Source organism: Colias eurytheme, chromosome 2, assembly GCF_061535395.1.
Source record: "Colias eurytheme isolate Ceu_HAF_F1 chromosome 2, ilColEury1 Martin Lab GWU primary, whole genome shotgun sequence".
Taxonomy (NCBI): domain Eukaryota; kingdom Metazoa; phylum Arthropoda; class Insecta; order Lepidoptera; family Pieridae; genus Colias; species Colias eurytheme.
The window spans coordinates 5,063,269-5,091,228 of NC_142981.1; the positions used below are offsets into that span (position 1 = coordinate 5,063,269).

Genomic DNA, 27,960 nt, shown 5'->3' on the forward strand with positions numbered 1-27,960 from the left:
CACTACCGCCACTAACATAATAATTCAGATGATTGCAATGAAACCTCACAACTCAAAATCGGTCCAACGGTTTATACTGCAGGGCGTGTCAAAGAAATATTATACATACATACATAAACTCGAAAAACATAACCCTCTTTTTTCCGTAGTCGGGGAAAAATTTGGGAAATTTTTCAATATCTGGTAACATTACACGCACACAGAAGCACCGTGTACGTACAGTGCAGCGGCGAAATGACAGCACACATAGCTTTATTGAAAATGACGATTAAATCATTCGGTTTAGTTCGGCAACGCTCCATCTGTCTTTTATTTTGTAATCTAAGATCAAGACATTATGAATCAAGCAAACGATTTTAATAACAGACCTTCCGATTTAAAAAACCAAACTGCAATTATTTATTGGCATTGCGAGTTTACGTCCAAAATGAAAGTGTCGTAATAATTGCACCATTTATATGTATAATACTAGCTGCGTTCAACGGTTTCACCCGCGTGGCTCCGCTCCTGTTGGTCTTAGCGTGATGATATTATAGCCTTCCTCGATAAATGGGCTAGCTAAGTTCTAACACCGAAAGAATTTCCAAATCGGACCAGAAAATATGGCTAATCCTGATCTGATCATAAAATAACATGCTGATATTATATTCTAACATGCTTTTGAAACCACAGATAACATGTGAGATTACTAAATATTTATATTGTACCGTGTACGCATGTACACATTGTACATAAATATTGGTACTCTGTACAAGTCACTGTGACAGATGAAATAGTAGATATATGTCAATTGTCAGATGTCAATGTCAATATGAAATATGAATAGTTCATTCATGACTTCATAATTCAAATAATACCTAAAGGATTTAGCTTAAAAATATCTATTTAGACGTAACAAAAACAAATTAAACGCAGCTGGTGATCTAGGCGTGATATAGATTTAAGTAATAAGTTATAATTTAGCCGCACGGTTTAAGGAGTAAAATTAAAAAAAATGTTTAAAGGACTGGTAAGATGTAAAGACTGATTTATTTGATATCTATAACCCACATTTTAAATAACATTTTTTTAAATTAATGATTTGTTTGTTTGTGATCACTGTGAGTTTCTTTGTTTACTTAATATCTGTGAAATTATTTAATCTTTCATCATCTCTTTAAATCCATGTCTAAAAAGAAGAAAAAACAAAATCATAATGTTTATTATATAATAAACTAGCTTACCGCCCGCGGCTTCGCCCGCTTTATCTAAAACCTTCCTCTTGAATCACTTTATCTATTAAAAAAACCGGATATAATCCGTTCCGTAGTTTTAAAGATTTAAGCATACAAAGGGACATAAGGACAGAGAAAGCGACTTTGTTTTATACTATGTAGTGATACTTAAATCACTTCTTCTAATCCTTTATAATTAAAAAATAAACTTTATTTTTGTTGAAAATGTTTTTGTTTTACAAAATTTACTCTCTGTTTTTATTTTGATAAAACATGTAAGTAGTTAAATATTGCCCAACACTGTGGATTTCCAACTTTAAAATTTAGATTTCTAAATTTTAAAGTTATTCTTATAGGAATTGTTTTTGCTAAATGAAGCTTGTAATTATTGTAGGAAAAAAGTTCATTGTATGGTTTTGAGTGGTTGTTGAGAGTCTTACTAACAACTATGTACATTTATTATCAATACAAATAATTAAACATGCATTATATCTAAACCATTCCAAAAATACAAGTGTGATCACATTCAGCCACCTTTATACTTTTGTACATATATTTTGATATAAGTATATGAATCTAACCTTAGAGAAGGCCTTATACTATATTTTAAATCACCAAAACTATTGTTATTTTCTGTGATGCCATGTGATGTAGATTGTAGGGTGACCCTCAAATGCTTGGGACTGAAAGCATGGACAAAGTACCAAATAATAAAGAGTAGGCATAGGGAAAAAATAATAAATTAGTATCTAAAAGTATATGTAGGTTGAGACCATAGAAATCTAAATAACAAGACACATAGAAGTGCTAGAATGTCATAATTCGTGTGAAAACCGCTGTCGCCAAAATCAACACATTCAAACCGAAAGCTAAACAGTACACACAAGTAAACTATGCCTTTTATTGGACAGCTTGATTTTAGTGAAAACTAACTTATCTATTAAATTAAGCTTTTGAATATGTATCCTAACATTCCTAACGCACGAATTTACGGTTTATTTTAGAAGAACATCCCTAATAGACTGGAGTAGATAATTTTTGAAACAAAAAAAAATCGCAGTCGGATGAAACCCATTAGAAAAGGAAGGGAATATGATAAAAATGTAAGGAAAAATAAATTACGGTCAATCCGAGTTCGGGAAGAGGGAGGGGGGAGCTTTTAAGAGAAAAAAATGGTTTCTCTCGATTTCCGACAAAACTACAAGTCCTACAGAAAAAAGTTTAATGGCAAAGTTGTAGGTAATTAAAAGTTCTACAACTTTTGTATTCACAACTTTTTCACATAACCTCAAAATTTAGGTGAAAAATTCAAAAAACCAAGTTTTTGGTCTTTTATTTTTATCTACTTCAAAATTTATTTTTTTTTCTACGAAATTTGGTGGAAACTTGCTTTATTATGTCCCAAATACACTGTAATTTATTTGATTGAAAATATTTATTTTTTCGCCTTATTTTGAATTAATACCAAAAAAACAACCTAATTTTCAATCGAAAAGTCACCCGTCAAAATATCAGCTTTTTTCAAAAACTTGGGATGCCTTTTATTCATTGAAATCTCTACTTTCATATGGTGTAAAAAAAATAAACACCACCATAGTAAATGTTCTCAGGAAAAGCATACAGACAGTGTGAAAATTAGCTTTTACTAAATCAGGCACACTTCTTGAACTACCTGAAATGTTTTTATCGACATCATTTTGCTTTTGAATATGCTGTAAAATATTAAACTTAGAACAGATAATTATTTTTCTTTTGAAATATTACCGAAAAGCCGATACAAGAGAAGATATAGAGTTCAAGAAGTGTGCCTGATTTAGTAAAAGCTCATTATCACACTGTTTGTATGCATTTCCTGAGAACATTAAATGTATCTACAGACGCTCCGATTTGGTTGGTGCCAACCATATCGGAACCGACAAGGCAACCATTCCAACATTGCTACAGATTGTCCGACGGTTGGCCTTCCAGCTGTCAGTTGACCATAGAGTAATATGTCAGTTGACCATAGTACGAAGAGAATGGGCTAAATTCTACTATAGAAATAGAGAAAATTACAGTCATATGCGGCTCTTACAACTTATTTTTTAAGGTTTTTAATGTAGCCGCACTGTCAATTTTTTTTAATACTTCTAACAAAATAAAATACGCTTGATTTCTGGCATCTCTATTTGCGTAATATTTGTTACTTAAGTCCCACAAACAGGGAAAGTCTTTATATAGTTCCAGCAATTTTATTAATATGTCACGTTCGATGACCGTAACTCCCTCGGCGTTCATGTTGACGTCCTACAGCGGCGGCGTTGCGAATGTGAATGAGCCAATTACCTATATTACTCTATGGAATGAGCCGATTTGGTCGGAACAAAGCTTCCAGACGTTCCAATTTGGTTGGATCGGATAGGAAGTTGGTTTGGTCGGTATCGCCGGCGCATCCGACCACGTCAAACCAATATTAATAATAATTATGTCGGACCGACCGCTCTCTACACTTTCCGATTTGGTCGTGGTCGGATGGTTGGCACCAACCAAATCGGAGCGTCTGTAGATGCTTTTACTATAGTAGTGTTTATTTTTTTTTACACCATATGAAAGTAGAGATTTCAATTAATAAAAGACACCCCAAGTTTTTGAAAAAAGCTGATATTTTGACGGGTGACTTTTCGATTGAAAATTAGGTTGTTTTTTTGGTATTAATTCAAAATAAGGCGAAAAAATAAATATTTTCAATCAAATAAATTACAGTGTATTTGGGACATAATAAAGTAAGTTTCCACCAAATTTCGTAGAAAAAAAATAAATTTTGAAGCAGATAAAAATAAAAGACCAAAAACTTGGTTTTTTGTATTTTTCACCTAAATTTTGAGGTTATGTGAAAAAATTGTGAATACAAAAGTTGTAGAACTTTTAATTACCTACAACTTTGCCATTAAACTTTTTTCTATAGGACTTGTAGTTTTGTCGGAAATCAGGAGAAACCATTTTTTTCTCTTAAAAGCTCCCCCCTCCCACTTCCCGAACTCGGATTGACCGTAATTTATTTTTCCTTTTATTTTCATCGTATTCCCCTCCTTTTCTAATGGGTTTCATCCGACTGCGATTTTTTTTATCTTTTCATTATTTTTAAAGGCTTCTACCCCAGTCTATAAGTATATGAGACTTTTTGCTCCAATACGAACAAACGTGATAATAAGAATGGTCGACTGTGTCATTCATTGTTATTTCGGTTACTATGGTGACACTCGTAATACTTGTAAATATTCTATAATTTTAAGGAAAAACGGCATTATTTCTAAAAAAAAATATTTTCCGAATTTCCGATGAAATATTATTCCTTTATAAGTATAATTACAACTTGTGGAAGAATTTCCGCAATGGGAATTGCTGAAACACACCATGTATACACTCATACGTCTCCAGAGCAACTGAACAGTGACGAATGCACTGGTGATGTGCAAATCACCTAAGTGGCGACAAGGTCACGCACGCTTACGACTTCTAGTGTCTTGTTATTTAGATTTCTATGGTTGAGACTACTTATTTCTACTAAGTAAGGTATAAATAATAATATATAAAAAATATTTTGTAGACTATACTACACATTTTTTAATGCTGTATTTTCTGGTATGGCAAATTATTATTATTATTCAAATATAGAACTAGTTTTATGTGTCAAAGCAAAGGTGTCACTGAGAAATACATCAATCAAAAATATTCAAAATTGTTAGTTAGTTATGTAAAAAAATTAAAAATGTAAATAAAGTTGAGAATAAAATAAACATCTACATGAATTCTTAATAATGGGTGTTTGTACATCACTTTTTAAAACTAGTGTGAGTAAAAGAATATAGAAATTCATGAAAATATAATTTCAACCATATTGTGTGTATTTTAAATATTTAATAGAATTTTTGCATATTGAGGATTAAAAGAAAACCTATACCTTTTTCAGATTATATTTGGATCTGGGGTATATACAGGTGTATATATAGCACAAACATACCAGGTAAATAATCTAAGGATTATAACTAAGCTACTAACATAGATACACAAAACAATATCATACATATTACATAGTACAGAATAGTATTAGGGTTTAATAATTATCCTATAGTATCAGATTTATACTGAGAATATTTTTTTTCAAAATGAAAATAGTATTTAGTTTTAAAGGCAAAGGAGGCCATGTTCTAGCACAATAATTTTAATAATCTAGCACTTATTGCAGATAAAGGATATAGCACCAGATTTAATTTTATATTTCTATCATGTATGATTAGTGAATATTGTTCCTGGTTCAATTCTCTATCAGAGAAGGTATGGCCTCTTTTGTTAATCACCTCAGTTTTTATTCTTAATGTTTTATTTCTATTATATGCAGGCTATTCTTGCTATATTTTGTAAGAAAACAGCAGAGGAATGTGAAAGAGTTCTGGATAAAAAGAAATGGTTTGTTTTTAATTTTTTTTTTTGGTTTTTACATTTTCATGTACATGAACCAGGCACAATATTCATAGTCATTTATACTTTATTGTTTGTTTAATTTGAATTATTGTTTTGCATTTTAGATAGACAAGGTAGAGTCTCCACAGGTTCTATTTGAAAAAGTTCAGGCATTTATCAAAGAGAAAATGGCTGACGTAAGTGGCAAAAAAGAAGAATAATGTTGAAGGGATTACCTTAGGCCTCAATTATCATTGTAAATAACGGAACTATGTAGTACGATTTTATTTTCCAATAAATACAAAGCAATTTACAATGCATTTCATTTATAACATTGATAAACCACCTCCTATGTGTTCTACTCTCGTTAATGGTTCTTCAAATGCCAACCAGTCACTAGAATGTGTAGGAAGTAATCCCATACTTTGGAACTTATAAAGAGCTAAAAATATATTAACAATGTTTCCAAAGATGTACACCAATTTTTGTCCAGCCGCTTGAGTGCCTTCTACCATTTTGAATGTACTTTGAGTCGAGAACAGTGCCTTGATGGGACGAACAATAAGCATACCCACCATCATGATTGGGAAAATCGAAATTGAATTTCCAGCCATATACATAATAAATAAGTTCATAGGCACTTGTTTGAGAGGCCCCAAAGCGACATCCCAAAGCTTCTTTATAAGGAGAAGGTTTGAATCTGAATCTTTTGACGATTCTGCATAGTTTGCGCTTGTCGATTGACTATATCCTGGGGGAAACGGTAATTCTGTTGTCTGGGATCGAGGCCTATAAAAAAATTGGTTCATTGTCATAATTCATAATTACATATAGTGAAATGTTAGTAAGTTATGCGAATTTCCTTTAATTGATAAGTACTTACTTTTGGTTAAAATCTAAGGCCCATTTGAACTTTTTGTTTGATTTCGTTAACGACATTTTTGTATTAATGATTTTTAGTAGGAAATAGCTTCTTTACGTTAGATTACAGGAAGAATTTAATTTAAATACAGCAAATACACAAAATTATATTTTGTTCGAAACGTCAAGTCACAAGTGTCATCTGCTTAGGATGTCAGCACCTGTCAGCACAGTATAAATATATTGTGATGTCAGTGTCACAAAAATACAAGTTAGGGCACAGACTAAATAATATTATATTTTTGCACATTTGAAACCGGCCCTATCATATTTTCTAGTTTAAAGATACATTATGCATATTAATATTGTGTATATACATACATACACAGACACGCTTATATACATAAATACATACATGAAAAAACACCAGGGTCGATAGATTTTATTTTTTCATTGTATTTACTTACCTTTATTTCTATCTATTGTTCTTCGTAGAAGAGCATTTCTGTTTAGATTATGTAATTATAATAATATGATGTTGTATCTTACTATATTGTTAATCCTATCTATAAATATAATAATAGGGGTGTCTTAAAAACAGCGCTGTAATGAACAGCAAAAGCTGAGACCACAGCTGAGACGCACCCTTTCACTTTCTTACCTATAACGAACTGTAATGATAATCCAATGAAACTCCTAAAATCCTGTGTAATTCAATGAAATGAAATTTATGAAGCAACAAACGATTTTATTACTTATTTATTTATACTTATTTATTTTACTAACTGTATGAATATTTATTTATACAATTGAAATAAAAGAAAGACGCAGGTTCAGATCCTAATCCTACCTACGATCGATTTTTTATATCCTTTATAAAATTTAAATTACCCAACTAAGTAATTATTTATAAACAATTTAATTCATGATATATAAATAATAAAAATAACTACGTTAAAAACAACCGACTTCAAAATCGGAAAAGTAAAAAATAAAAAAAAAATTAATAATTATTAATTACTATATACTTAATATTAATAAGATGTTCTATTTATTAAAAAGGTTTGATGTCGGTGCTCAGGCTTAATACTAAGTGCTTAGTGCTTGTAGTTATTTTTATTTAATACTTTTTAGTGTATTTTTCAACACGAATCAAACGAGCCCAAACTTGATTTCAGCTCAATCGGTTACCGGGAAGTGAATCAAAGTTAGAGTCTGTCAAGCGAGTCTAGTCCCATGAAAAAGGCGGCAAATTCAAAAATCTTTTAGGTGTCAACACTGATATAGCACGCTGAAAACTTATTGATACTTGAATTTTTGATAAAAAAAAAACATATTTGAAATAAATAAAAAAAAGCATTTCAATGTAAGTATTTATTTGTCACAATCAGAACTAAAATCAGAATCAAGAAATTCAATGCCTTCATATGAAAAATCACTGTCAGTATCATCATTACGCACAGAAATGATGAAAGTAACCTGTCATAGCAGCAATTTTTGTCAGATAGTCTGTTTCAGATTTCATTTTTTTATTGTCTTCTATGGCTATGACTTGCTTAACTTAATTACATATTATGAATTGTGCTTTTTATTAATTCATCATCCAAGGTGGCTGAAAAAAAACAACAATTTTTATAGTAGTTTTCACTTAAAGATGCCCCAGTAAGTTTCAAGGTCATGAACACGACGTCTGGATCTAAACCAAAACGGAAATCGTGATCACATCACAGTAAAATAAAATAAGTTAGACAATTGACAACATTTCAAAATTTTAAGCTACTTATTTTTTTATTTTAATGAAAACTAGATCAAAAATTATTATACACGTATTTTTTGCTTTTTCTAAATATGGAAGTTTTCATTCATCTTTTTGGGTTTTAAAATCATCTCATTCTAAAATGTCGTAAGCGCCAAATGACGTCATACATACGGAGGAATACATTTTTTCCTTTGCCACATACCTAGTTTAAATTAAAAAAAAATCTTGACAGTTTACATTTTGGCACATTTGTCACTTTGATTCGTCAAGCTTTGTAAATATTGTTATTTGTTATTTGCTGATCCAAATTTTAAACAAAAGAAACTTATTCACAAGTACTGATGATGATGACTTTATGCAGGATTTGTTAAGGGGTGCTGAAAATTTCTGGGAAACAAATATACTATCCCAAAAACGTTGGAAAGTGTTAAATAAATACAACTTTTAGTAAGTAAACAAAGTCTTTTATTTCAAGAAAATTATGAACACTGTAGGCACTATTTGTATAATATAAATGAATTAGTCCAACTCCAATCAAATAAATATCACGCTAATGAGATTAAATTAGAAAACCAAAACACAATAACACGATTTAAAAGTTTGTTTACATGAATAATTCACAAAAATGACATTATATGAAATTTGACACATGCCATACCCTGTAAATGTCAGTGATAGTTTTTTTTTTTAACTTTTTTTAAATTAGGCTAATGCGCATTTTTATTCCTCCGTATGTATGACGTCATCATCACATTTATCGTTTTTATTTAATTTCTCTTAAAATATGCGATTAAAAAATGAAATAATTTTTTTTCTGTAATCGCAAGAGCAAAATAAAGAAACGGTTTTTTTCTTTCATGGCCTTATAAAAAATGAAATGTTGTCAATTGTGCTAAAAGTATCAACACGTTGTTGCCAACCTACCTGATGTTGAAACGATTTCATCCAAAAGTCGTCGTTTTTGCGATAATACGTCGTCAGATTCACTCTGTACATGATTATTAATCATTGTAAACAACAAGCTCCTGACACTACTTTTAATAGGTTTCGGCATTATAACATTAAAAAACTCAACAAAAACCGGATTATTACGAGGTAATAACTGAATTTGTGACAATCTGTTTGACAGATCATAGTATTGCCATTATAAGAAATCAGTAAAAGGGTTGTGGACTCGACTCGCTTGACAGACTCTACTTGCTACATTATAAAATAAAAACAAGCGGGCCTATCCGAATAAAATTTTTATGGGACCAATTCGATTCCTCATCAAACAAAAAAAGAATTACTTAAATCGGTTCAGAAACCTCGGACTAATCGGTGTACATGTACATTAAAAAAAATATACCGGCTGAATTGATAACCACCTCCTTTTTTTGAAGTCGGTTAAAAATTTAAAAAGATCCATAGGTCGCTGGTTCAAATCCGGCTCGAAGGACCAAAATGTAGGGCGATAGACCCAGTGGTGGGCTGCGTGGCTAGTTTTGGAGGGATTTGTTATAAAATTAAACTAAAATTGACACTAATTAATTTATTAATAAAATCACTGTTCTACTTGTTTGTTACAAAACACTGTTATACTTGTTAATGCTATTGTTAATAATTGTTATATTATATGTTAATTATTCTGTTAAATTTTTATGTTCTGTTATATTAAATGTTTAATGTTAATGTTACGCGTCGCGACGGTAATATGTTATATCGTGGACTGCATTAATTTATGTTAAACGCCGCCCGCGATACCTAGTATTGCTGACTAGGCTGTTCGGTGGTCATTGCACCAAACAATAGATATTATTATAAAACCTTTTGTGTCGTACTGATTGTAGGTTTCCAAAAAATACATATTATATGTACATTAATTGGAACACCTTAATTCATTAATAATCAAATACTTATTAAAATAAAGAGGTTTTTTTTTATTAATTGTATGGATTAATTGTAAAGAAATTAAAGTCTTAATAACTACCTATACCAGACTTATCTTAATTAACGATTTAAATTTGAATATAAACGACAATTACCAAAAAGTAAGTTACCTATCTTTTTATAAACAATAAGAAAAAAATCAATTAACTTTTTTTTTCTTTAACATGTTCATTTCAAAATTAATATTGCATTTGTGTAGATAGCTTTATAAATGCCCGAATTGTAATGCAGTGCATGTGGGTATATAATATATAGTGGGTTTACCTGTGCAGTTTTACTGTGCAGGCAAACCTGAGCGTGTATGGGGCAGTTCGACATAGACGTCAGTTTTCCAGTGAGTGCTAGCAGGGAAACACGAGCATATGTGTAAAGGAGTCACAGCTGCTAAGGCGCGGGTCAAACACAAGCGGCGCGGGCGCGCTTGTGTTTGACCCGCGCCTTGAATAAGCGCACCTCTTCAACCTGTTTTGCACCACGTCCTTCTTCTACATTTTGTATGAAAGAACTTTGGAAATAGCCAATAGCGCACCCGATGCACGCCGGCAGTGCGCCCGATGCGCGCCGCGCCGCTTGTGTCTGTCCCGCGCCTAATAGTTTGAGATACGTCTTTTCATCCATTCGTAGGTAGTTGCAAAAATCATTTGGCTCAAATCTCAATTCTTTCAACAAGTTACATGAGAGTCCTCTTTTCTTAGCAATAACTATGGTTTGCACCATCGTTCACGGTATCTTCGTTTATATCTCTTTTTCTTCAATAAAATAAATAATAAACCAATAATTAACGCTACTGCGTCGATATCAAGCGCCGCGGCTGAGGTTTCAAATGAAAGTTTGTGCAGGTTTACTGCTGCGTAGTGCGTGTATGTCCTCTTCTCAACTCAACTTTACCTGACAGGCGTAACTGCAAAGGCAAACCTGTCCGGTACACCCTAGCGTGTATGGCCAGCTTAAGCCGAAATAATTATAATTGATTGATTCATATTTAAAATAAATATAATATGAAGTTCTTTTTTTTTACCTATATCACTAATAATTAATATAATTTTTTAGCATGTTTACAGTAAAAATAGCGATTAGTAATTAATTAAATTATTCTATTGTATGTTCCCGGCAACCGGTTAGTCCCTCATAGCAGCTTTACTTAAAAATGCCTCCTCTAAAACTTTCCTCGTAGTCTCTTATTCATTTTCATTGCTTCCTCTTCTTGACTGCTTTCATAATTTTACTTCAGCCATTTTCTTAATTTTCATTATTCCACTTTTCATCATAAATTTCATATCCTTCTGCATGTTTAATGTAAGAAATACTCATTGCCCTAGATTAATAAACTCATTAACATTTTCTATTACCTGGTTATCAATTTTCGTAGTAGTTATAGTGTAGGTATATTATACTTACCTAAATATTCTATGCCTTTGTATAGTCTAATTTAGAGAGCGCGCCTTCGTTCTTTTGGCACATACCTAATTCCTGTAGAATTTCTTCCAAGATATTCGGGCATTCAGAAAAAAGGTAGGTAAGTACGTACATTGTCGTCTGCAAAACAAAATAATTAAATTTTCATGTTTATTTTTATTAGTCTGTAACTATTATAAATTACCTAAATAGGACCTACTTATTTGAATTTTTTTAATTGTGAGCCGATCCAATTTACAAAACGTTTTCATAAATATATGAAGTAGATAAAAGTAATACAACTTTAATCATAATTTATCATTGAGCATGTATAAATACCATTACAAAGGTGATCACACCTATCAGTATCGCTGTTCGGTTTCGATTCGGAGACGGTTATAATAATTGTGTAAGTATCTTAAAGTTTTAAGAAGATTCGAATATAGAATATTCGAAGAATAATTTCTAATTAACGTAGGTATTATTTCAATAAGTACTTAAAACAAATACAAAAAAGATGTGTGGCACTCGGGGACTGCCGCGGTAAAGCTATTGCATGCTGTGCCTTCAAGCCACACCTCCGGGCCCGTTGGAGTGGGGAGCGTGAGGTTTTTTCGTTACGGAATTTCTGGATTCGGTCCCCGCGCTCAAGGCCTGCGATAGAAGCTATAGCTTAAAAAAAAGTTAGGGACTTTCCCATACGGTACTTTTTCAAATTAAATAACGGCTATTTTGTTATACTAAGTTAAGGCACACTAGGTTAAAGCACGATTGAACACGCCGTAAACACGCAAATAAGTTTGTTTGTAAACATTCATTCATTCGACATTTATGCAAAATCCTTCGTGCAATATCCAATGCGTCACTCAAAGGAGCAAAACAAAAATATTTACGATTATTTTATTATTGTAGGTAGGTATATAGTAAGCTTAGTACTCGCTGTAGGTAAATGAACGATTGCCCTGTATGCATCTAGCCAAATATATCGCCTTCAACGAAATAAATATTTAGAATACCGCCTGCATCCTCTCAATATATGTACCTTTTTTGTTTACTTACATTATAATTACTATTGGCCCGTCCGCGTCGTATATCTATGTCATAACACTATGGGATCGTGTTCGAATATTTGCGTGATAGGAGTAATAAAGATCCATCCCAATATCCGTGTTTATAATGTAACTAGTTACTAGGGAATCCACTTAGTAGGAGAAGACCTAACATTTTGTTGGTAGCTTTAGTTTAATATTAAAATGCTATTTAATTTAGGATCAAAATGTTTTCCGTCAAAGTAGAGATGTGAAATGAGAGATTACCGCTACTAAAATTTAGCCGCACTAAATGAAATAGTATGAATGTACAGTGATGAGTGAATGTATATATGTACTTTGTACCAACATAATACAATATGAAAAATATTCTTCTGTATCTTCGTTCATCCTGATTCCCTGTTGATTATGCCAGAAAAACTTTCTTTTACCAGAACTTTCGATGGTTAGATTTTTACTATAAACGAAGATTAAATTACTTATGTATCTTGTGACCAAGGGTGGAATATTTTAAATAACTCGCTCTGTCGTCATCTCATATACATAATCAAACCAGTTCCACGACTCGGGAACTGGTGATCGTCAAACGTTTTCATACAAAAGTAAGGTGTATCGAAAGGCGAGCTCTATTCTTAATTCAAGTGTTGCCGCAGTTTTTAATTCACCTCAAGTTTGGTGCCCATGTCGCGAAGGACTCGAGGAAGGCAGGAGTGGGACGTGCGCGCTTCCACATTAGCTCGTAATACCACTAACACCATACGGAACGTCGTTGAAAACCTACAAGTTGAACCGAACCCCCAAAAGGAATTGATCGCCCTTTCGATTGGTATGATATACGCAATACGAATTTATGACGCAAATTGTTCAAAGTGCTTATAATTATTTTTAGAGACTATCAATTATATTATAACAAAAAAGTGCTTTGAAATGAGTTGATAATGTTTTTTTTAAATAAAACAACATTAAAAACTACAAAGGCTGTAGATAATTCATTAATCGTAAAAATTATTTCTATTTATTAGGTATTTTATTGTTATTTTTTTAATAACAATTTATAAAAAATAACATCAAACTAAAATCAAATATTTCACTCTAATAACAACAGGTGATCCAACAACTTTTGGAAACCTAAATCCTCCTGAACAAGTATTGGAAGCTATTAAAGCAAGTGTTGAATCGGCGAAAAGCCGAGGCTATGCTCCTGCTAAGGGTCATTTAGAGGCAAGAGAAGCAGTCGCTGAATACAGTGCTCATCAAGGGAATGTGACCGCTAACGATGTTATTCTATCTAGTGGAGCTTCGCACGCGATTGAGCTTGCTATCACCGCTTTGGCGGATTCCGGACAGAACATACTTGTACCACGACCTGGTTTCATGATCTATCAGACCCTAGCTGAAGGACTGGGGATAACCGTAAAATATTATAGTTTATTGGTAAGTCAATTTTTTTACTTCGACTTTTAAATGATATTCTTTTAGTAATTTACATAAATAAAGTAAAAATGCCCGGTTTTCGGAGCATAATATGATCTATACCTACCCCCAAACCCTAATTTTCGGTATCAATGCGGATGTCAATGTAAAAACTATACTAATGGAATTTTTATCGAGTTCATTAATTCATTTTCTTATCCACGTAATGTGTATATATACGAGTACCTATACTACCTGTAATAACAGAACTTACCGACCTATATTGAATATTTTTAGGTAACTAAGTATAATACAAACTTATTAAATATTTAAAGTTTGGGTTTATTCTGATTAAACTAAAATCATTCATTTAGATATTCTAACTCTTTTTAGGCAAGAGAGTACCTAAATGTTAGGAACAAATATGTACTAAACTTTTTAGACAAATAAATGGGCTTTTTAGACAAATAAATAGACAAAAAATATTGGCCTTGAATAATTAATAATGCCATATTACAATTTGATGTCTACCGACAACGAAACAAGATTTAAAAAATGGCACACATACTAATCAAAAACTGTATAAAAAATAAATTTTCCAACGTATCGCTTGTATTTTATAACTTAACAACAAGTTTCTAGAAGCATAACAAGTTTCCAGTTTATTGTGGTTCTCGATTTGCATACCCACTATTTACGTCTTATTCTTTGAGATATCCTTATAAATATTGTTTATGATTAAAATATTTCGCTCTTACTATTCATTTCATTTCAGCCAGACGAACAATGGAAAGTAGATATAGATGACTTAGAAAGTCAAATTGATGAAGATACAGCTGCAATTGTTGTAATAAATCCATCCAATCCTTGTGGCTCTGTTTACGACAAGGATCATTTGAGCGAAATCTTAGATGTTGCCTCTAGAAACCACGTGCCGATTATAGCTGATGAAATTTATGAACATTTTGCTTTTTCCGGTCACAAGTTCCATGCCATATCATCGTTATCCAAAGACGTACCAATACTCACTTGTAGTGGGCTTACTAAAAGATTCTTAGTTCCTGGGTGGAGAATGGGATGGGTAATAATCCATGATCGTCACAATATATTCGGGAAAGAAATTCGCAATGGACTAAATAATTTAGCAACAAGAATCCTGGGACCAAGTGTCCTAGTACAGTTAGCACTTCCGTCTATTCTTAAATACACACCACAGAGTTTCTTTGATGACGTTATCTTATTTATTGAGGTAAAATATTCGACTATTAATATTTTATTAGTAAATAACTGCCTATATAAGTATTTTCACTATTTTCATTCAATTTTTTGTTTGCCTTATAATTTACGTTACGGAACTTAATGTCTAAGGACTAAGATAATTAGTGTGACAAAGTAACTGCTGACTGTAATTTTAATTGCTTTTAAGAAAATATAAAATTATGTTAAACATAATATTCTAAATTTCTTCCAGAATCAAGCAAAGTCGGCATATGAAGTATTACGCAGAGCTCCTGGTTTGCGACCAATTATGCCTCAAGGTGCCATGTACATGATGATTGGTATTAAAATGTCACTTTTCCCTACTATCAAAAATGAAATTCAATTTGTAGAGCGTCTTGTTAAGGAACAATCTGTCTTTTGTTTACCAGGAAAGGTAAGTACTAAGTACCCAGCTCTTAACTACTAAAGTTCATCCCGTATGTTACCCAGGATATGAGATGTCATCAACATTAATCACATTTCTTCTTATCAAAATTAAGCGGAATTTAGTAGGCTGTAAATTATATATTGGGAAATATCCTACTTTTCTTTAAGGTACTACTATCATCGTCATCAAAAATTTTGATCCCATTGAAATAATACAAGCATCCTCTCTTATCGAGCTATCCACTTATTCTGACTCACAGGTTAAGATCTGGGTTGTGTGTGTGTGTTTACAGAATGTCATTATATGTAATATCATCGACGAATTTTTTTCCATTAAATGCTTTCAGTTTCCAATCCTCCAAAATTATTACCGACTCTACCTCACTCCTAAATACATTTATTGATACTTAATATATTATTATTTTCAGTGTTTTGAATACCCTAATTATATGAGAATTGTACTAACAGTACCTGAAGAATATTTACGAGAAGCTTGCCAAAGGATAACTTTATTCTGCAAAGAGCATGTGGATTATGGAGAGAAGAGGAAAGAAATTGAGAACGACGATGTGACCGTAACAAATACTATTGAAGTTTTGAGTGAAAGTGACATATCAGTTCATCCATAAGATGAATCCTTGTTTCTGTTAATTACTTAGACATAATTGAAAGGTAATTTAGGAAATAAACTTTATCTTTATTGTTATTTTTTTTTTATTCTTATTTTACCTTTAATTTTTCAAATCATTTATTTCACCACATGGTGTTCACCACAATCATTATTTGAAAAAGGAATAGCATTACGTGAAAATAAAAAAAAAAATACACACGCTTTTTAATTGAATACCTAAAAGGCCTCATAAGTGATATGTATTTAATTTTGTTCCCTATCAACTTAATAAAAAAGTTCATAATTTAAATAATGAACTACAGAAGCATTGACATTTAAAATTTATTGGCAAAACCACAGGGCAAAACTTATCACGGCCTTTTTTTTTATTAAACTCAAAAATGTTATACTACTACTAGACTACGGTACACCACGTACGTGTGCACCACGGTCAAAAAAATGGTCCGAGTGAGAGCGTTCTTGATTCCATCTTGTCTCTTTTTAAATTAGGTGACCGTGGCTTAACAAAATAGGGGAAAAATTGCTTGAAAACCGAGCGAGTAAATATACTGTACACATTACATACATATTATATGGATGATACGCTACTAATGTATGCAAAAATAAACTAAAACATAGTATATATATATATATGTATGTTACCTAGAAGTGTAAACACCGTAAGTTATAATTTTCATACATAATACCATAGGCTGACCACTGCTGTGGGCTGACCGGCTGACCCAAGGAAAATTTCATACAATGTTCATAGCTGATTTAGAAGGAGTTGCGTCGCTACGTGCGTGCACTTTCATACTAGCCCAGACGTGATGTAAGAGATAAAATAATTGAAGAGACAGTATAAAGGTGCAAACAAACTATCGAACAAACTATCTAGCTAATATTTGTATATTGAGATGTGCAAACTATAAGACGTAAGTCGCGGACGAGTCCTTGGTCTGTCCTTGAGCGTTTCGACGTCCGACGCGAATCTGGCGAACTGGAATCTGGATTGCCCTACATCCATACTAATATTATTAATGCGAAAGTAACTCTGTCTGTCTGTCTGTTACTCAATCACGCCCTAACTACTGAACCAATTTGCATGAAATTTGGTATAGAGATATTTTGATACCCGAGAAAGGACATAGGATAGGTCTTATCCCGGAAATCCTACGGGAACGGGTTTTTCTTTGAAAACGCGGGCGGAAAGCTAGTACTATTATACATTATACTCTTTGATCTGGATGTTTAATACCTACTGCGCACACCTTTAAAGCGTCTTATTTACGGTCCATCTTGACGTACGTCCCGCCAAGGTCATACACGATGCACGACGCAAAACGACAGTGAATAGCGTTGACGTACGTCAATAATTATTATTATTATCTTGCTGGATGTGCACGACCAACTTTTCATCCAGCAAGCACCCCCACCACCGCGAACGTCGTGCAGATGGACAGTGAATAGCGCGGACGTACAGCAGATTAGTGTTGCCAACAGAAATTAATGTAAATACTTGGAAACGTGGCCTATTGATATGATTTTTTTTGTACACAGGAAATCCCAATTATCATTACTTTTGGATCAACCTTGTACACATGGACAGTTTATATTCAGAAGTTATTATTTTAAAAGAACTCCAAGGCGAATTGTTGAATAACACAGATTTTATGCAAAAGTCCACTGCAGAAAAATGGCAATTTATTTAAAAAAAATATCTTGACGAATTTGTTTGTTTAAAAAAAAATGATTAGCTATATACTCTCTGTTCCCGCCACTTTAGCATTTACTGAAAGAGTCTTTTCAGTCATGAATGTGAAGTGGCGGGAAGAGAGAAACCGAGCTTCATTAAAAATTAATTAAAAATGAGCTCTTGAAATATATAAATTTAGATTTGGAATGTTTGGATTCATATAATTCATTTAAAAATAATGAAAAATTCTTAGGTACTGTAAAAAGTACAAAAAATACATTTTTAAAAATATTTATTTACTCTTTATTTACCTCCTTTAAAATCATATATACTCTATTTCTTCAAATAAAAGTTGGCAACCCTAGCCATGCTTGATGCGCGCACGATCGTCAGTAGGATACATCCAGCACCGCGGCCTTGAGCCGACGTACGTCGGGGATGGACCGTGAATAAGACGCTTTAAGCGTTAAGATTAATTTTTAATGAAGCTCGGTTTCTCTCTTCCCGCCACTTCACATTCATGACCGAAAAGACTCTTTCAGTAAATGCTGAAGTGGTGGGAACAGAGAGTATATAGCTAATCATTTTTTTTAAACAAACAAATTCGTCAAGATATTTTTTTTAAATAAATTGCCATTTTTCTGCAGTGGACTTTTGCATAAAATCTGTGTTATTCAACAATTCGCCTTGGAGTTCTTTTAAAATAATAACTTCTGAATATAAACTGTCCATGTGTACAAGGTTGATCCAAAAGTAATGATAATTGGGATTTCCTGTGTACATAAAAATATAAAATAACCGTTTCTTGCTTGCTCATGTACTCACTAAGTTATCACAAAAAAATCATATCAATAGGCCACGTTTCCAAGTATTTACATTAATTTCTGTTGGCAACACTAATCTGCTGTACGTCCGCGCTATTCACTGTCCATCTGCACGACGTTCGCGGTGGTGGGGGTGCTCGCTGGATGAAAAGTTGGTCGTGCACTGTTGGCTGTTGCACATCCAGCAAGATAATAATAATAATTATTGACGTACGTCAACGCTATTCACTGTCGTTTTGCGTCGTGCATCGTGTATGACCTTGGCGGGACGTACGTCAAGATGGACCGTGAATACGACGCTTAAGGCACGTAAAACGTTTGGGTTTCAGTGTCCCGTTGATTTGACAGCGGTAGTTAAACAAAGATTAACTATAGAGAACTTGCATACTTATTAATATTATAATTTATATGATTTATTTATTTATAATTGACTTTATTCTAAAAAGTACGATAATTTCGAACCAAAAACGCGTAATGTACGATAATTTTACGCCCCTGGTACGATAATCAGCTCACTTCAGGTTGCTAACACTGCGGCGCAGGCCACGGAGTCGAGCGGTAGACGCGGCGACTACTCCCGGAGCGAACTTAATTTAAAATAGTTTGTTTTTTTTTTCGCGAAAATGGAGACGGAAGCTTTTATTGCAGAAATTCTAGCTAGACCAGCTATTTGGAAGTCTAGCCACCCGCAACATAATTTTTCATCATGCCTATATTTTTCATATTTTTGGTGGAATTCTCCGTCTATAACACGATTTCTATTTAATTCGTGTACTCCACTATATCTTCCAAACATTAAATCTTGAGCAAAAAAGCGGCAGCTACTCTCCAAACAACGTCGAGCTAACTTTGATAAAGCTATCTCGTCTCCTCGTCTACACTGGTCGCGGCGGCGAACGCAACTGCCCGTGGCATGCTTACCGCGCCGCGCGACTTGCCGCGCCGCCCGTCGCGCCGTCGGTCGCGCCGCCGGTGTCCGTGGCCAAGGTGTCAGTCTTCAGAAGCGCCAGCTGTCAACTGTAACTTGTCAATTGTAAATTGTCATTTGTCATTCGATAACGATAAAGTTGTAAACAAACCGCGACTTAAAGCCAGCGCGCACGAGCAACTTTGTCTCCGCAACTATTTTGTCCCCGCAACTATTTTGTCTCTCCACCCATGGACTAGTATGAAAGTGCGCGCACGTAGCGACGCAACTCCCCATAAAATTGATGGGAGAGACAAAATAGTTGCGGAGACAAAGTTGCTCGTGCGCGCTAGCTCTTACGGATACGGACTTAAGCGTCTTATTCACGGTCAATCCCCGACGTACGTCGGCTCAAGGCCGCGGTGCTGGATGTATCCTACTGACGATCGTGCGCGCATCAAGCATGGCTAGGGTTGCCAACTTTTATTTGAAGAAATAGAGTATATCTGATTTTAAAGGAGGTAAATAAAGAGTAAATAAATATTTTTAAAAATGTATTTTTTTGTACTTTTTGCAGTAACTAAGAATTTTTCATTATTTTTAAATGAATTATATGAATCCAAACATTTCAAATCTAAATTTATATATTTCAAGAGCTCATTTTTAATTAATTTTTAATGAAGCTCGGTTTCTCTCTTCCCGCCACTTCACATTCATGACTGAAAAGACTCTTTCAGTAAATGCTAAAGTGGCGGGAACAGAGAGTATATAGCTAATCATTTTTTTTTAAACAAACAAATTCGTCAAGATATTTTTTTTAAATAAATTGCCATTTTTCTGCAGTGGACTTTTGCATAAAATCTGTGTTATTCAACAATTCGCCTTGGAGTTCTTTTAAAATAATAACTTCTGAATATAAACTGTCCATGTGTACAAGGTTGATCCAAAAGTAATGATAATTGGGATTTCCTGTGTACAAAAAAAATCATATCAATAGGCCACGTTTCCAAGTATTTACATTAATTTCTGTTGGCAACACTAATCTGCTGTACGTCCGCGCTATTCACTGTCCATCTGCACGACGTTCGCGGTGGTGGGGGTGCTTGCTGGATGAAAAGTTGGTCGTGCACATCCAGCAAGATAATAATAATAATTATTGACGTACGTCAACGCTATTCACTGTCGTTTTGCGTCGTGCATCGTGTATGACCTTGGCGGGACGTACGTCAAGATGGACCGTAAATAAGACGCTTAAGTCCGTATCCGTAAGAGCTAGCGCGCACGAGCAACTTTGTCTCCGCAACTATTTTGTCTCTCCCATCAATTTTATGGGGAGTTGCGTCGCTACGTGCGCGCACTTTCATACTAGTCCATGGGTGGAGAGACAAAATAGTTGCGGGGACAAAATAGTTGCGGAGACAAAGTTGCTCGTGCGCGCTGGCTTTAAGTCGCGGTTTGTTTACAACTTTATCGTTATCGAATGACAAATGACAATTTACAATTGACAAGTTACAGTTGACAGCTGGCGCTTCTGAAGACTGACACCTTGGCCACGGACACCGGCGGCGCGACCGACGGCGCGACGGGCGGCGCGGCAAGTCGCGCGGCGCGGTAAGCATGCCACGGGCAGTTGCGTTCGCCGCCGCGACCAGTGTAGACGAGGAGACGAGATAGCTTTATCAAAGTTAGCTCGACGTTGTTTGGAGAGTAGCTGCCGCTTTTTTGCTCAAGATTTAATGTTTGGAAGATATAGTGGAGTACACGAATTAAATAGAAATCGTGTTATAGACGGAGAATTCCACCAAAAATATGAAAAATATAGGCATGATGAAAAATTATGTTGCGGGTGGCTAGACTTCCAAATAGCTGGTCTAGCTAGAATTTCTGCAATAAAAGCTTCCGTCTCCATTTTCGCGAAAAAAAAAACAAACTATTTTAAATTAAGTTCGCTCCGGGAGTAGTCGCCGCGTCTACCGCTCGACTCCGTGGCCTGCGCCGCAGTGTTAGCAACCTGAAGTGAGCTGATTATCGTACCAGGGGCGTAAAATTATCGTACATTACGCGTTTTTGGTTCGAAATTATCGTACTTTTTAGAATAAAGTCAATTATAAATAAATAAATCATATAAATTATAATATTAATAAGTATGCAAGTTCTCTATAGTTAATCTTTGTTTAACTACCGCTGTCAAATCAACGGGACACTGAAACCCAAACGTTTTACGTGCCTTAAGCGTCGTATTCACGGTCCATCTTGACGTACGTCCCGCCAAGGTCATACACGATGCACGACGCAAAACGACAGTGAATAGCGTTGACGTACGTCAATAATTATTATTATTATCTTGCTGGATGTGCAACAGCCAACAGTGCACGACCAACTTTTCATCCAGCGAGCACCCCCACCACCGCGAACGTCGTGCAGATGGACAGTGAATAGCGCGGACGTACAGCAGATTAGTGTTGCCAACAGAAATTAATGTAAATACTTGGAAACGTGGCCTATTGATATGATTTTTTTGTGATAACTTAGTGAGTACATGAGCAAGCAAGAAACGGTTATTTTATATTTTTATGTACACAGGAAATCCCAATTATCATTACTTTTGGATCAACCTTGTACACATGGACAGTTTATATTCAGAAGTTATTATTTTAAAAGAACTCCAAGGCGAATTGTTGAATAACACAGATTTTATGCAAAAGTCCACTGCAGAAAAATGGCAATTTATTTAAAAAAAATATCTTGACGAATTTGTTTGTTTAAAAAAAATGATTAGCTATATACTCTCTGTTCCCACCACTTCAGCATTTACTGAAAGAGTCTTTTCGGTCATGAATGTGAAGTGGCGGGAAGAGAGAAACCGAGCTTCATTAAAAATTAATCTCTTGAAATATATAAATTTAGATTTGGAATGTTTGGATTCATATAATTCATTTAAAAATAATGAAAAATTCTTAGGTACTGTAAAAAGTACAAAAAATACATTTTTAAAAATATTTATTTACTCTTTATTTACCTCCTTTAAAATCATATATACTCTATTTCTTCAAATAAAAGTTGGCAACCCTAGCCATGCTTGATGCGCGCACGATCGTCAGTAGGATACATCCAGCACCGCGGCCTTGAGCCGACGTACGTCGGGGATGGACCGTGAATAAGACGCTTTAATATTCATTATACTCTTTGGTTTTACGCGTGGTACAGACTACAGACCTGAACCGATTCCCTTCCCTTTCCACTTTATGTTCAATAAACGCGCCAAGTTTAAAATTCAATCTGACAAAATTTCACTGTTCCCATGAAAGTTCGATATGAAACACGTCAAAATTTCATATTTGTATGGGTGAAATAATATAAATTCTCGAATTTTGCCTGATAGAAATTATCGTAAAATCAGCGTACGATAATAACATGCTATCGTACATCGTACGTAGGCACCAAATTATCGTGTTTGTACGATAATTATCGTACGGTTGGGAACGCTGCTGCGCCGTAATAACTCATACATTTGTTTCGATCGCTAGTCGTGCCGCGCGATTCGCTCGGGGAAATTCGCCGGTCGTCTCGCTGGTCGCCGCTGCGCGTGGCATGCCCAGTACATTTCCATACATTTGATTCATTCGCAAGACGCGCCGCCAGTCGCGCCGCGCGAATTTTCGCTATAGCGAATTGTCCGTGGCCATTGACAATTTAAGTTATTGCAAATTTTTGTTGGGTTAAAAAATAATAATAAAATAAACGAAACAATAATATGAATATAATATAAAATAGAAATTTAAGGCTAAGTGGGAATACCACTCATAGTATCAAGAACAGTTGTTCAATTGAATTAGTTATTGTAACCTACAAAAAACAACCATGTTAAAAATCTATCCTAGCGTTGAACGATTCATAATACAGGCTTCTATTATAAAAAGAACTGCCTCTCATAATGCTCATAAAGAGAATGGTTTAAATTACTGTGCCAATATTGTAAGGTTCGTATTTTGGGAATTTTTGTCATTGAAATAATTTTACCTTAGTGATTCTGCTACTTTGTGATTATTTTCTAGATAGACAGCATGATTACGAAAACTATTTGGCAACTCTTCTTATGACAAAAACCATTCGATCACCAGCATTGGTAGTCAGAGCATTCAATGCAGAAATTGCTCGAATTCAAGATCAAACATCAGATCCACAGATAGCATCTATGAGATTACAATTCTGGCAAGATGCTCTTGGTACTATCTACAAAAAAGCTGAGGACTTATCTGGTATACCTGCTAATCCTGTAGCTCAAGAATTGTTCAAAGTAAGATTAGTAGTTTACAATTTGCTAGACATGTTAATGAAACATCGATTTAAAGCATACCTAAATTAATATAATTTACATTTTCAGGTATGTAAAAGTTATAAGCTTCCACAAATGTATTTAGAAAGATTAATATCATCCAGGAGTAGCATACTCAAAATGAAATACTTTCGCACAGTAGAAGATATAGAAAAACACTCGGAAAACTCAGTTTCATCAGTCTATTACCTCCTTCTTAGTATAGCTGGAATAGCAAATGTACATGCAGACCATGCTGCGTCACATTTAGGAAAAGCTCAGGGGATAACTAATATATTAAGGTAATGTACCTTATTCCATACAAATATTTAAATATGAAATTAAAAATGTGTTTGTATATTTTTAAATGAAACTTTATTACTGAATGATGTTAAATGTACCATATTGAATGGTACATATTTATAGTAATTTATGAATACTTCGCTAATTTTATTTAAATGTTCAAAATGTATAATATAATATAAATTTTTAGATATGTGTATGCATATTCTATGATCTTAATGAAACTAATAATATTTAAATAAAAAAAATATCCTTTTGTTGTGTATGTGTATATTGATTTAAATTTTACAGGTCTATTCATGTATCCAATCATCATAAAGTGGTCTCTTTACCAATGGATGTTTTAATGAAATATAAAATAAGCCAAGAATCAATATTGAGGGGAATAGATAATGAAGATATGAGGAATGTTGTTTTTGAAGTTGCAAGCAGAGCAAATAGTCATTTACAAAAAGTATGTCACATAAAATTCTTTGTACAATATAACAGCTTACACCTGATAATAGATAACATTTTTGTTATAAATATATGACCTGATAAATAATACTTGTAAGAAATTGATCACCAATAATATTTTTTTTTCAGGCCAGAGCTATAGAAGTGCCCAAAATAGTTCACCAAATACTTTTACCAGCTACTGCAGTTGAAAATTATCTAAAGAAGCTCCAGAAAAATAATTTTAATGTTTATGATCTATCATTGCAGAAGAGAAACCCAACATTACCTTTTCATTTATATTATAAAAGGCTTCTTAATAAATATTAATGTATACTTTCATATCTGATTATTAAATTATCTTAGTAAACAGCAAATGACCATCCAATAATAGTGTAAAGAACACAAAGAAAATATTGTACAAACATAGAAAAATGTTACCTTATTAGTCACAAAAATGTTGTTTTTGTTATTATGTCTAAAGGGAAATTAAAACAATTTGTAAGAAACAATTGCACTTTTACTTCAAGCTTAATCATGCAAATAAATAATAACATTTGAGATTCAAGCGTTTGGCAACTTGAGTAGCTAATATTCTACAGTAGTATGAAATTGTAATACTTTACACTGGAAACAAATTTTATCACTGTTTATGCCATACCTTCATACCTCAACACAATGCATTCATTTACTATTCTATGAACTGATTTTAAAACATTTTTCACTTATGGAAGTAGTTTTTTTGTAGCATTGAGCATGGAACAAAATTGAATGAGAATATATTTTACACAACCATTGCTGTAGATGAGATCTTGCTTATAACAACCCTTTGTGATATACATATTTCAAAGTCTGGTGTTAAATTCAACCTTTGGTAAAATTAATTCTTTGGTTAATTTAATCAATTCTCACGAAAAAGTTTTAGAAAAAGTAAATTTATACAATGCAAATTTTATTTATCTTTTTGCACTCGAGATCATAAATTTTATCAAATGCAAAATTTAATCAATCACACTACTTTAACAAACATATTCAGTTACATGTATGTCTTCACTCTTCACTAAGAATAAATTTTATAATAAGTACATAACCCTGTTAGTAAGTTAATTTTTCAGTAAGATTATTTATTTGTGGCAGTATTTCTTGATAACTTTGAGATGTTTTGTTCTCCTAAAAATAACCAATGGTTAATTGGTCCTTAAAATATTATTCAATATAACACATATATGAAACTATTGAAATAGATACAATTTATAATTGAGGAATTCCATAGGTGTCCTAAAACCCTGATATTTAATTCTAATTGTGATTCCAATGCATATTTTAGTTGACAATAACATTTATTTATGTTCATATCCTTATTTTCATAAAATTGACCATCCATTTATTGTTTTTTTTTTTATATAAAAAAAAATATTTCATACGAGGCCAGATTCATAAAGAAAGCTGCATTATTATTCAGTATAATGATAAAAAGCAACTTGATAAGACACTTAACATAATGTGATAAATATAAATGCTAGAAAGTAGAAACATTCAGTACAAAATTTACAGGCTTACCATGTATCCAAATTGTTGTCTAAATAATTATAATAAATGCAACTTTACACAGTACAATCCATTAGGACATAATTAAAATGTATCACATGCCATTAATTCCATATGAAATAATTAATCATTTTATTAGCCAATTGATAATTTTTGCAGATACAAAAATACTTCATTTGAAATGAGTTGAATATTTTACAATTATCCTCTTTAATAATCACATTTACTTTATTTTAGTTTTTTTTAATCAGATATGCCTAAATATACACAGCCAATACACATTAAAATCGGGAATGTATCAGTGAAATATAAACTATTCAAGACATTAAATTCTTAAGCCTATAATAAAAAAGCTAAATATAAATAAGTACTACTGTATAATCACAATGAGCTTGCCAAAAAAAAGCTAATATATATATCCTGAATATTATAAAGTTTATTCTGAAGGTGTTAAGTCAATTTCTGGTTCTCCTTCAGATAATAACTGATGTAAGAGATCATGAACGGGTTCGAAGGCCTTCCGAAAGGCTGCATTAGTTGGTATTAGGTAATCGTGCATATCATGGTGGCTAATTGTTCCATCACTCTGAATAAAACCCTTATCAATTGATACCATATCTACTTTTTTCATGGTGGTAATTTTTTCTCTTAATAATTGGTTTATTTTAACATGTTTCTCCCTTAAAGAATTTGGATGCCTGCCTCTAGGGAGAAGACTCTGAAATAGAAATTATTTTGAGAATAAGTACACTGCATTCATCACTTTTTCAAAATAACACTATACACTTTTTTATATACTTACAGGTATAACAATATAGACACTAGGATGTTTCTCTTGAATAGTATGTATAATTTCTATGATACCTTCACAAATTTGTTCAGCTGTGTGTTCTATATTATTAGTTCCTACGTGTAACACAATTACCTGTAAGTTAAATATTGTTTAAAAAAGGAAAGTTGTATAAAATACAAGTTAATTAATAAGTATTTGACTTACTTTTGGGTCTACATGGTCAAGTTCTCCGTTTTTAATACGCCATAGTACATTTTGTGTTTGATCCCTATGAATACTAAAGTTAAGGCAGTGTAATGGAGCAAACCATTGGTTCCATGTTTCTGTATGTTCTAATGCTTGAAGAATCGAGTCACCAATAAAGATTACATCGGCATCTTTTCCTTTGGCGTCGGAAAGAAATCTGTTGTGCTAAAATTAAAACGATTTTTAAAAAAGTAGTGTATTGCACATTAAATTATTCGTGAACTACTTATAATCTACTTTTTGAACAAGAATTTATACAATTTACAGCCATAAATGTATGACTGTAAATATATATTAATATCCAACCACGTCGCATGATACAGAAAAATTATTTAAATATTATCATAGTAACTTACAATGCTATTCCACCTTCCATCGCCTTCTGTATCCTGTTGGGGAGTTGCTATGGAACAAGGATTCATATTATCACGACTTTAAATATTAACTGAATATAGCTCAGGATTTTAAATTAAAATCACAGTATTTTCAGTTTTCCTATTTGACAATTTTCAAATAAAATGGCTTTGGCTTGATCCGCTGACTCTGAAAATCCAATCTGTCAACGTCAATGATTTT

At 33.1% G+C, this 27,960-nt stretch overlaps 5 protein-coding genes across 8 annotated transcripts; 3 read left to right on the forward strand and 2 right to left on the reverse strand.

Moving 5' to 3' along the window:
• The first annotated feature begins 804 nt into the window (after nt 1-804).
• On the forward strand, nt 805-5,970 carry LOC149910310 (uncharacterized). Of its 3 annotated transcripts, XR_016457725.1 has the most exons (4): nt 805-1,009; nt 5,164-5,217; nt 5,593-5,660; nt 5,780-5,970. XR_016457725.1 is itself a non-coding variant. In XM_090112312.1 (3 exons), the coding sequence occupies exons 1-3, from the start codon at nt 995-997 to the stop codon at nt 5,873-5,875; spliced, it is 165 nt and encodes a 54-aa protein (XP_089968438.1). In that variant the 5' UTR covers nt 812-994; the 3' UTR covers nt 5,876-5,970. The 3 variants fall into 3 exon arrangements, 2 of the variants coding, with proteins under 2 accessions (XP_089968438.1, XP_089968428.1); XM_090112312.1 differs by lacking the exon at nt 5,593-5,660 and having other exon boundaries at nt 812-1,009; XM_090112302.1 differs by lacking the exons at nt 805-1,009; nt 5,593-5,660 and adding an exon at nt 4,802-5,044.
• Nucleotides 5,925-6,720, reverse strand: EMC4 (ER membrane protein complex subunit 4). The gene is made up of 2 exons (XM_090112291.1): nt 6,538-6,720; nt 5,925-6,443 (listed from the first exon to the last, which is right to left on the reverse strand). Exons 1-2 carry the CDS (start codon nt 6,591-6,593, stop codon nt 5,981-5,983), a joined length of 519 nt encoding a protein of 172 aa, XP_089968417.1. The 5' UTR covers nt 6,594-6,720; the 3' UTR covers nt 5,925-5,980.
• Nucleotides 6,721-13,217: 6,497 nt separating this feature from the next.
• Tat (Tyrosine aminotransferase) lies at nt 13,218-16,413 on the forward strand. Its single transcript, XM_090112327.1, has 5 exons — nt 13,218-13,473; nt 13,753-14,081; nt 14,836-15,309; nt 15,532-15,714; nt 16,136-16,413. Exons 1-5 carry the CDS (start codon nt 13,329-13,331, stop codon nt 16,334-16,336), a joined length of 1,332 nt encoding a protein of 443 aa, XP_089968453.1. The 5' UTR covers nt 13,218-13,328; the 3' UTR covers nt 16,337-16,413.
• A 7,021-nt stretch (nt 16,414-23,434) lies between these two features.
• On the forward strand, nt 23,435-25,277 carry sicily (NADH dehydrogenase (ubiquinone) complex I, assembly factor 6 homolog sicily). 2 transcript variants are annotated; one of them, XM_090112337.1, is made up of 5 exons: nt 23,435-23,724; nt 23,804-24,041; nt 24,129-24,361; nt 24,654-24,816; nt 24,948-25,277. In XM_090112337.1, exons 1-5 carry the CDS (start codon nt 23,606-23,608, stop codon nt 25,125-25,127), a joined length of 933 nt encoding a protein of 310 aa, XP_089968463.1. In that variant the 5' UTR covers nt 23,435-23,605; the 3' UTR covers nt 25,128-25,277. The 2 variants fall into 2 exon arrangements, with proteins under 2 accessions (XP_089968463.1, XP_089968471.1); XM_090112345.1 differs by having other exon boundaries at nt 23,598-23,724; nt 23,800-24,041; nt 24,948-25,275.
• Nucleotides 25,278-25,443: 166 nt separating this feature from the next.
• Paf-AHalpha (Platelet-activating factor acetylhydrolase alpha) lies at nt 25,444-27,939 on the reverse strand. Its single transcript, XM_090112357.1, has 4 exons — nt 27,741-27,939; nt 27,343-27,549; nt 27,148-27,270; nt 25,444-27,063 (listed from the first exon to the last, which is right to left on the reverse strand). Exons 1-4 carry the CDS (start codon nt 27,804-27,806, stop codon nt 26,782-26,784), a joined length of 678 nt encoding a protein of 225 aa, XP_089968483.1. The 5' UTR covers nt 27,807-27,939; the 3' UTR covers nt 25,444-26,781.
• Nucleotides 27,940-27,960: the final 21 nt, after the last annotated feature.

Excerpts from the sequence above, each read along its gene's own strand:
- LOC149910310 (XM_090112302.1), top strand. The coding sequence starts at position 5,012 with ATGGGTGTTTGTACATCACTTTTTAAAACTAGT. Across the intron at positions 5,045-5,163 it reads CATCACTTTTTAAAACTAGT|ATTATATTTGGATCTGGGGT; the intron begins GTGAGTAAAAGA and ends TACCTTTTTCAG. Across the intron at positions 5,218-5,779 it reads ATATAGCACAAACATACCAG|ATAGACAAGGTAGAGTCTCC; the intron begins GTAAATAATCTA and ends TTTGCATTTTAG.
- Tat (XM_090112327.1), top strand. The coding sequence starts at position 13,329 with ATGTCGCGAAGGACTCGAGGAAGGCAGGAGTGGGACGTGCGCGCTTCC. Across the intron at positions 13,474-13,752 it reads ATTGATCGCCCTTTCGATTG|GTGATCCAACAACTTTTGGA; the intron begins GTATGATATACG and ends TAATAACAACAG. Across the intron at positions 15,715-16,135 it reads TCTTTTGTTTACCAGGAAAG|TGTTTTGAATACCCTAATTA; the intron begins GTAAGTACTAAG and ends TATTATTTTCAG.
- Paf-AHalpha (XM_090112357.1), bottom strand. The coding sequence starts at position 27,806 with ATGAATCCTTGTTCCATAGCAACTCCCCAACAGGATACAGAAGGCGAT. Across the intron at positions 27,271-27,342 it reads TTGACCATGTAGACCCAAAA|GTAATTGTGTTACACGTAGG; the intron begins GTAAGTCAAATA and ends TTTAACTTACAG. Across the intron at positions 27,064-27,147 it reads GTGTCTATATTGTTATACCT|AGTCTTCTCCCTAGAGGCAG; the intron begins GTAAGTATATAA and ends TTTCTATTTCAG.
- sicily (XM_090112337.1), top strand. The coding sequence starts at position 23,606 with ATGTTAAAAATCTATCCTAGCGTTGAACGATTCATAATACAGGCTTCT. Across the intron at positions 24,042-24,128 it reads TAGCTCAAGAATTGTTCAAA|GTATGTAAAAGTTATAAGCT; the intron begins GTAAGATTAGTA and ends TTACATTTTCAG. Across the intron at positions 24,817-24,947 it reads CAAATAGTCATTTACAAAAA|GCCAGAGCTATAGAAGTGCC; the intron begins GTATGTCACATA and ends TTTTTTTTTCAG.
- EMC4 (XM_090112291.1), bottom strand. The coding sequence starts at position 6,593 with ATGTCGTTAACGAAATCAAACAAAAAGTTCAAATGGGCCTTAGATTTT. Across the intron at positions 6,444-6,537 it reads GCCTTAGATTTTAACCAAAA|GCCTCGATCCCAGACAACAG; the intron begins GTAAGTACTTAT and ends ATTTTTTTATAG.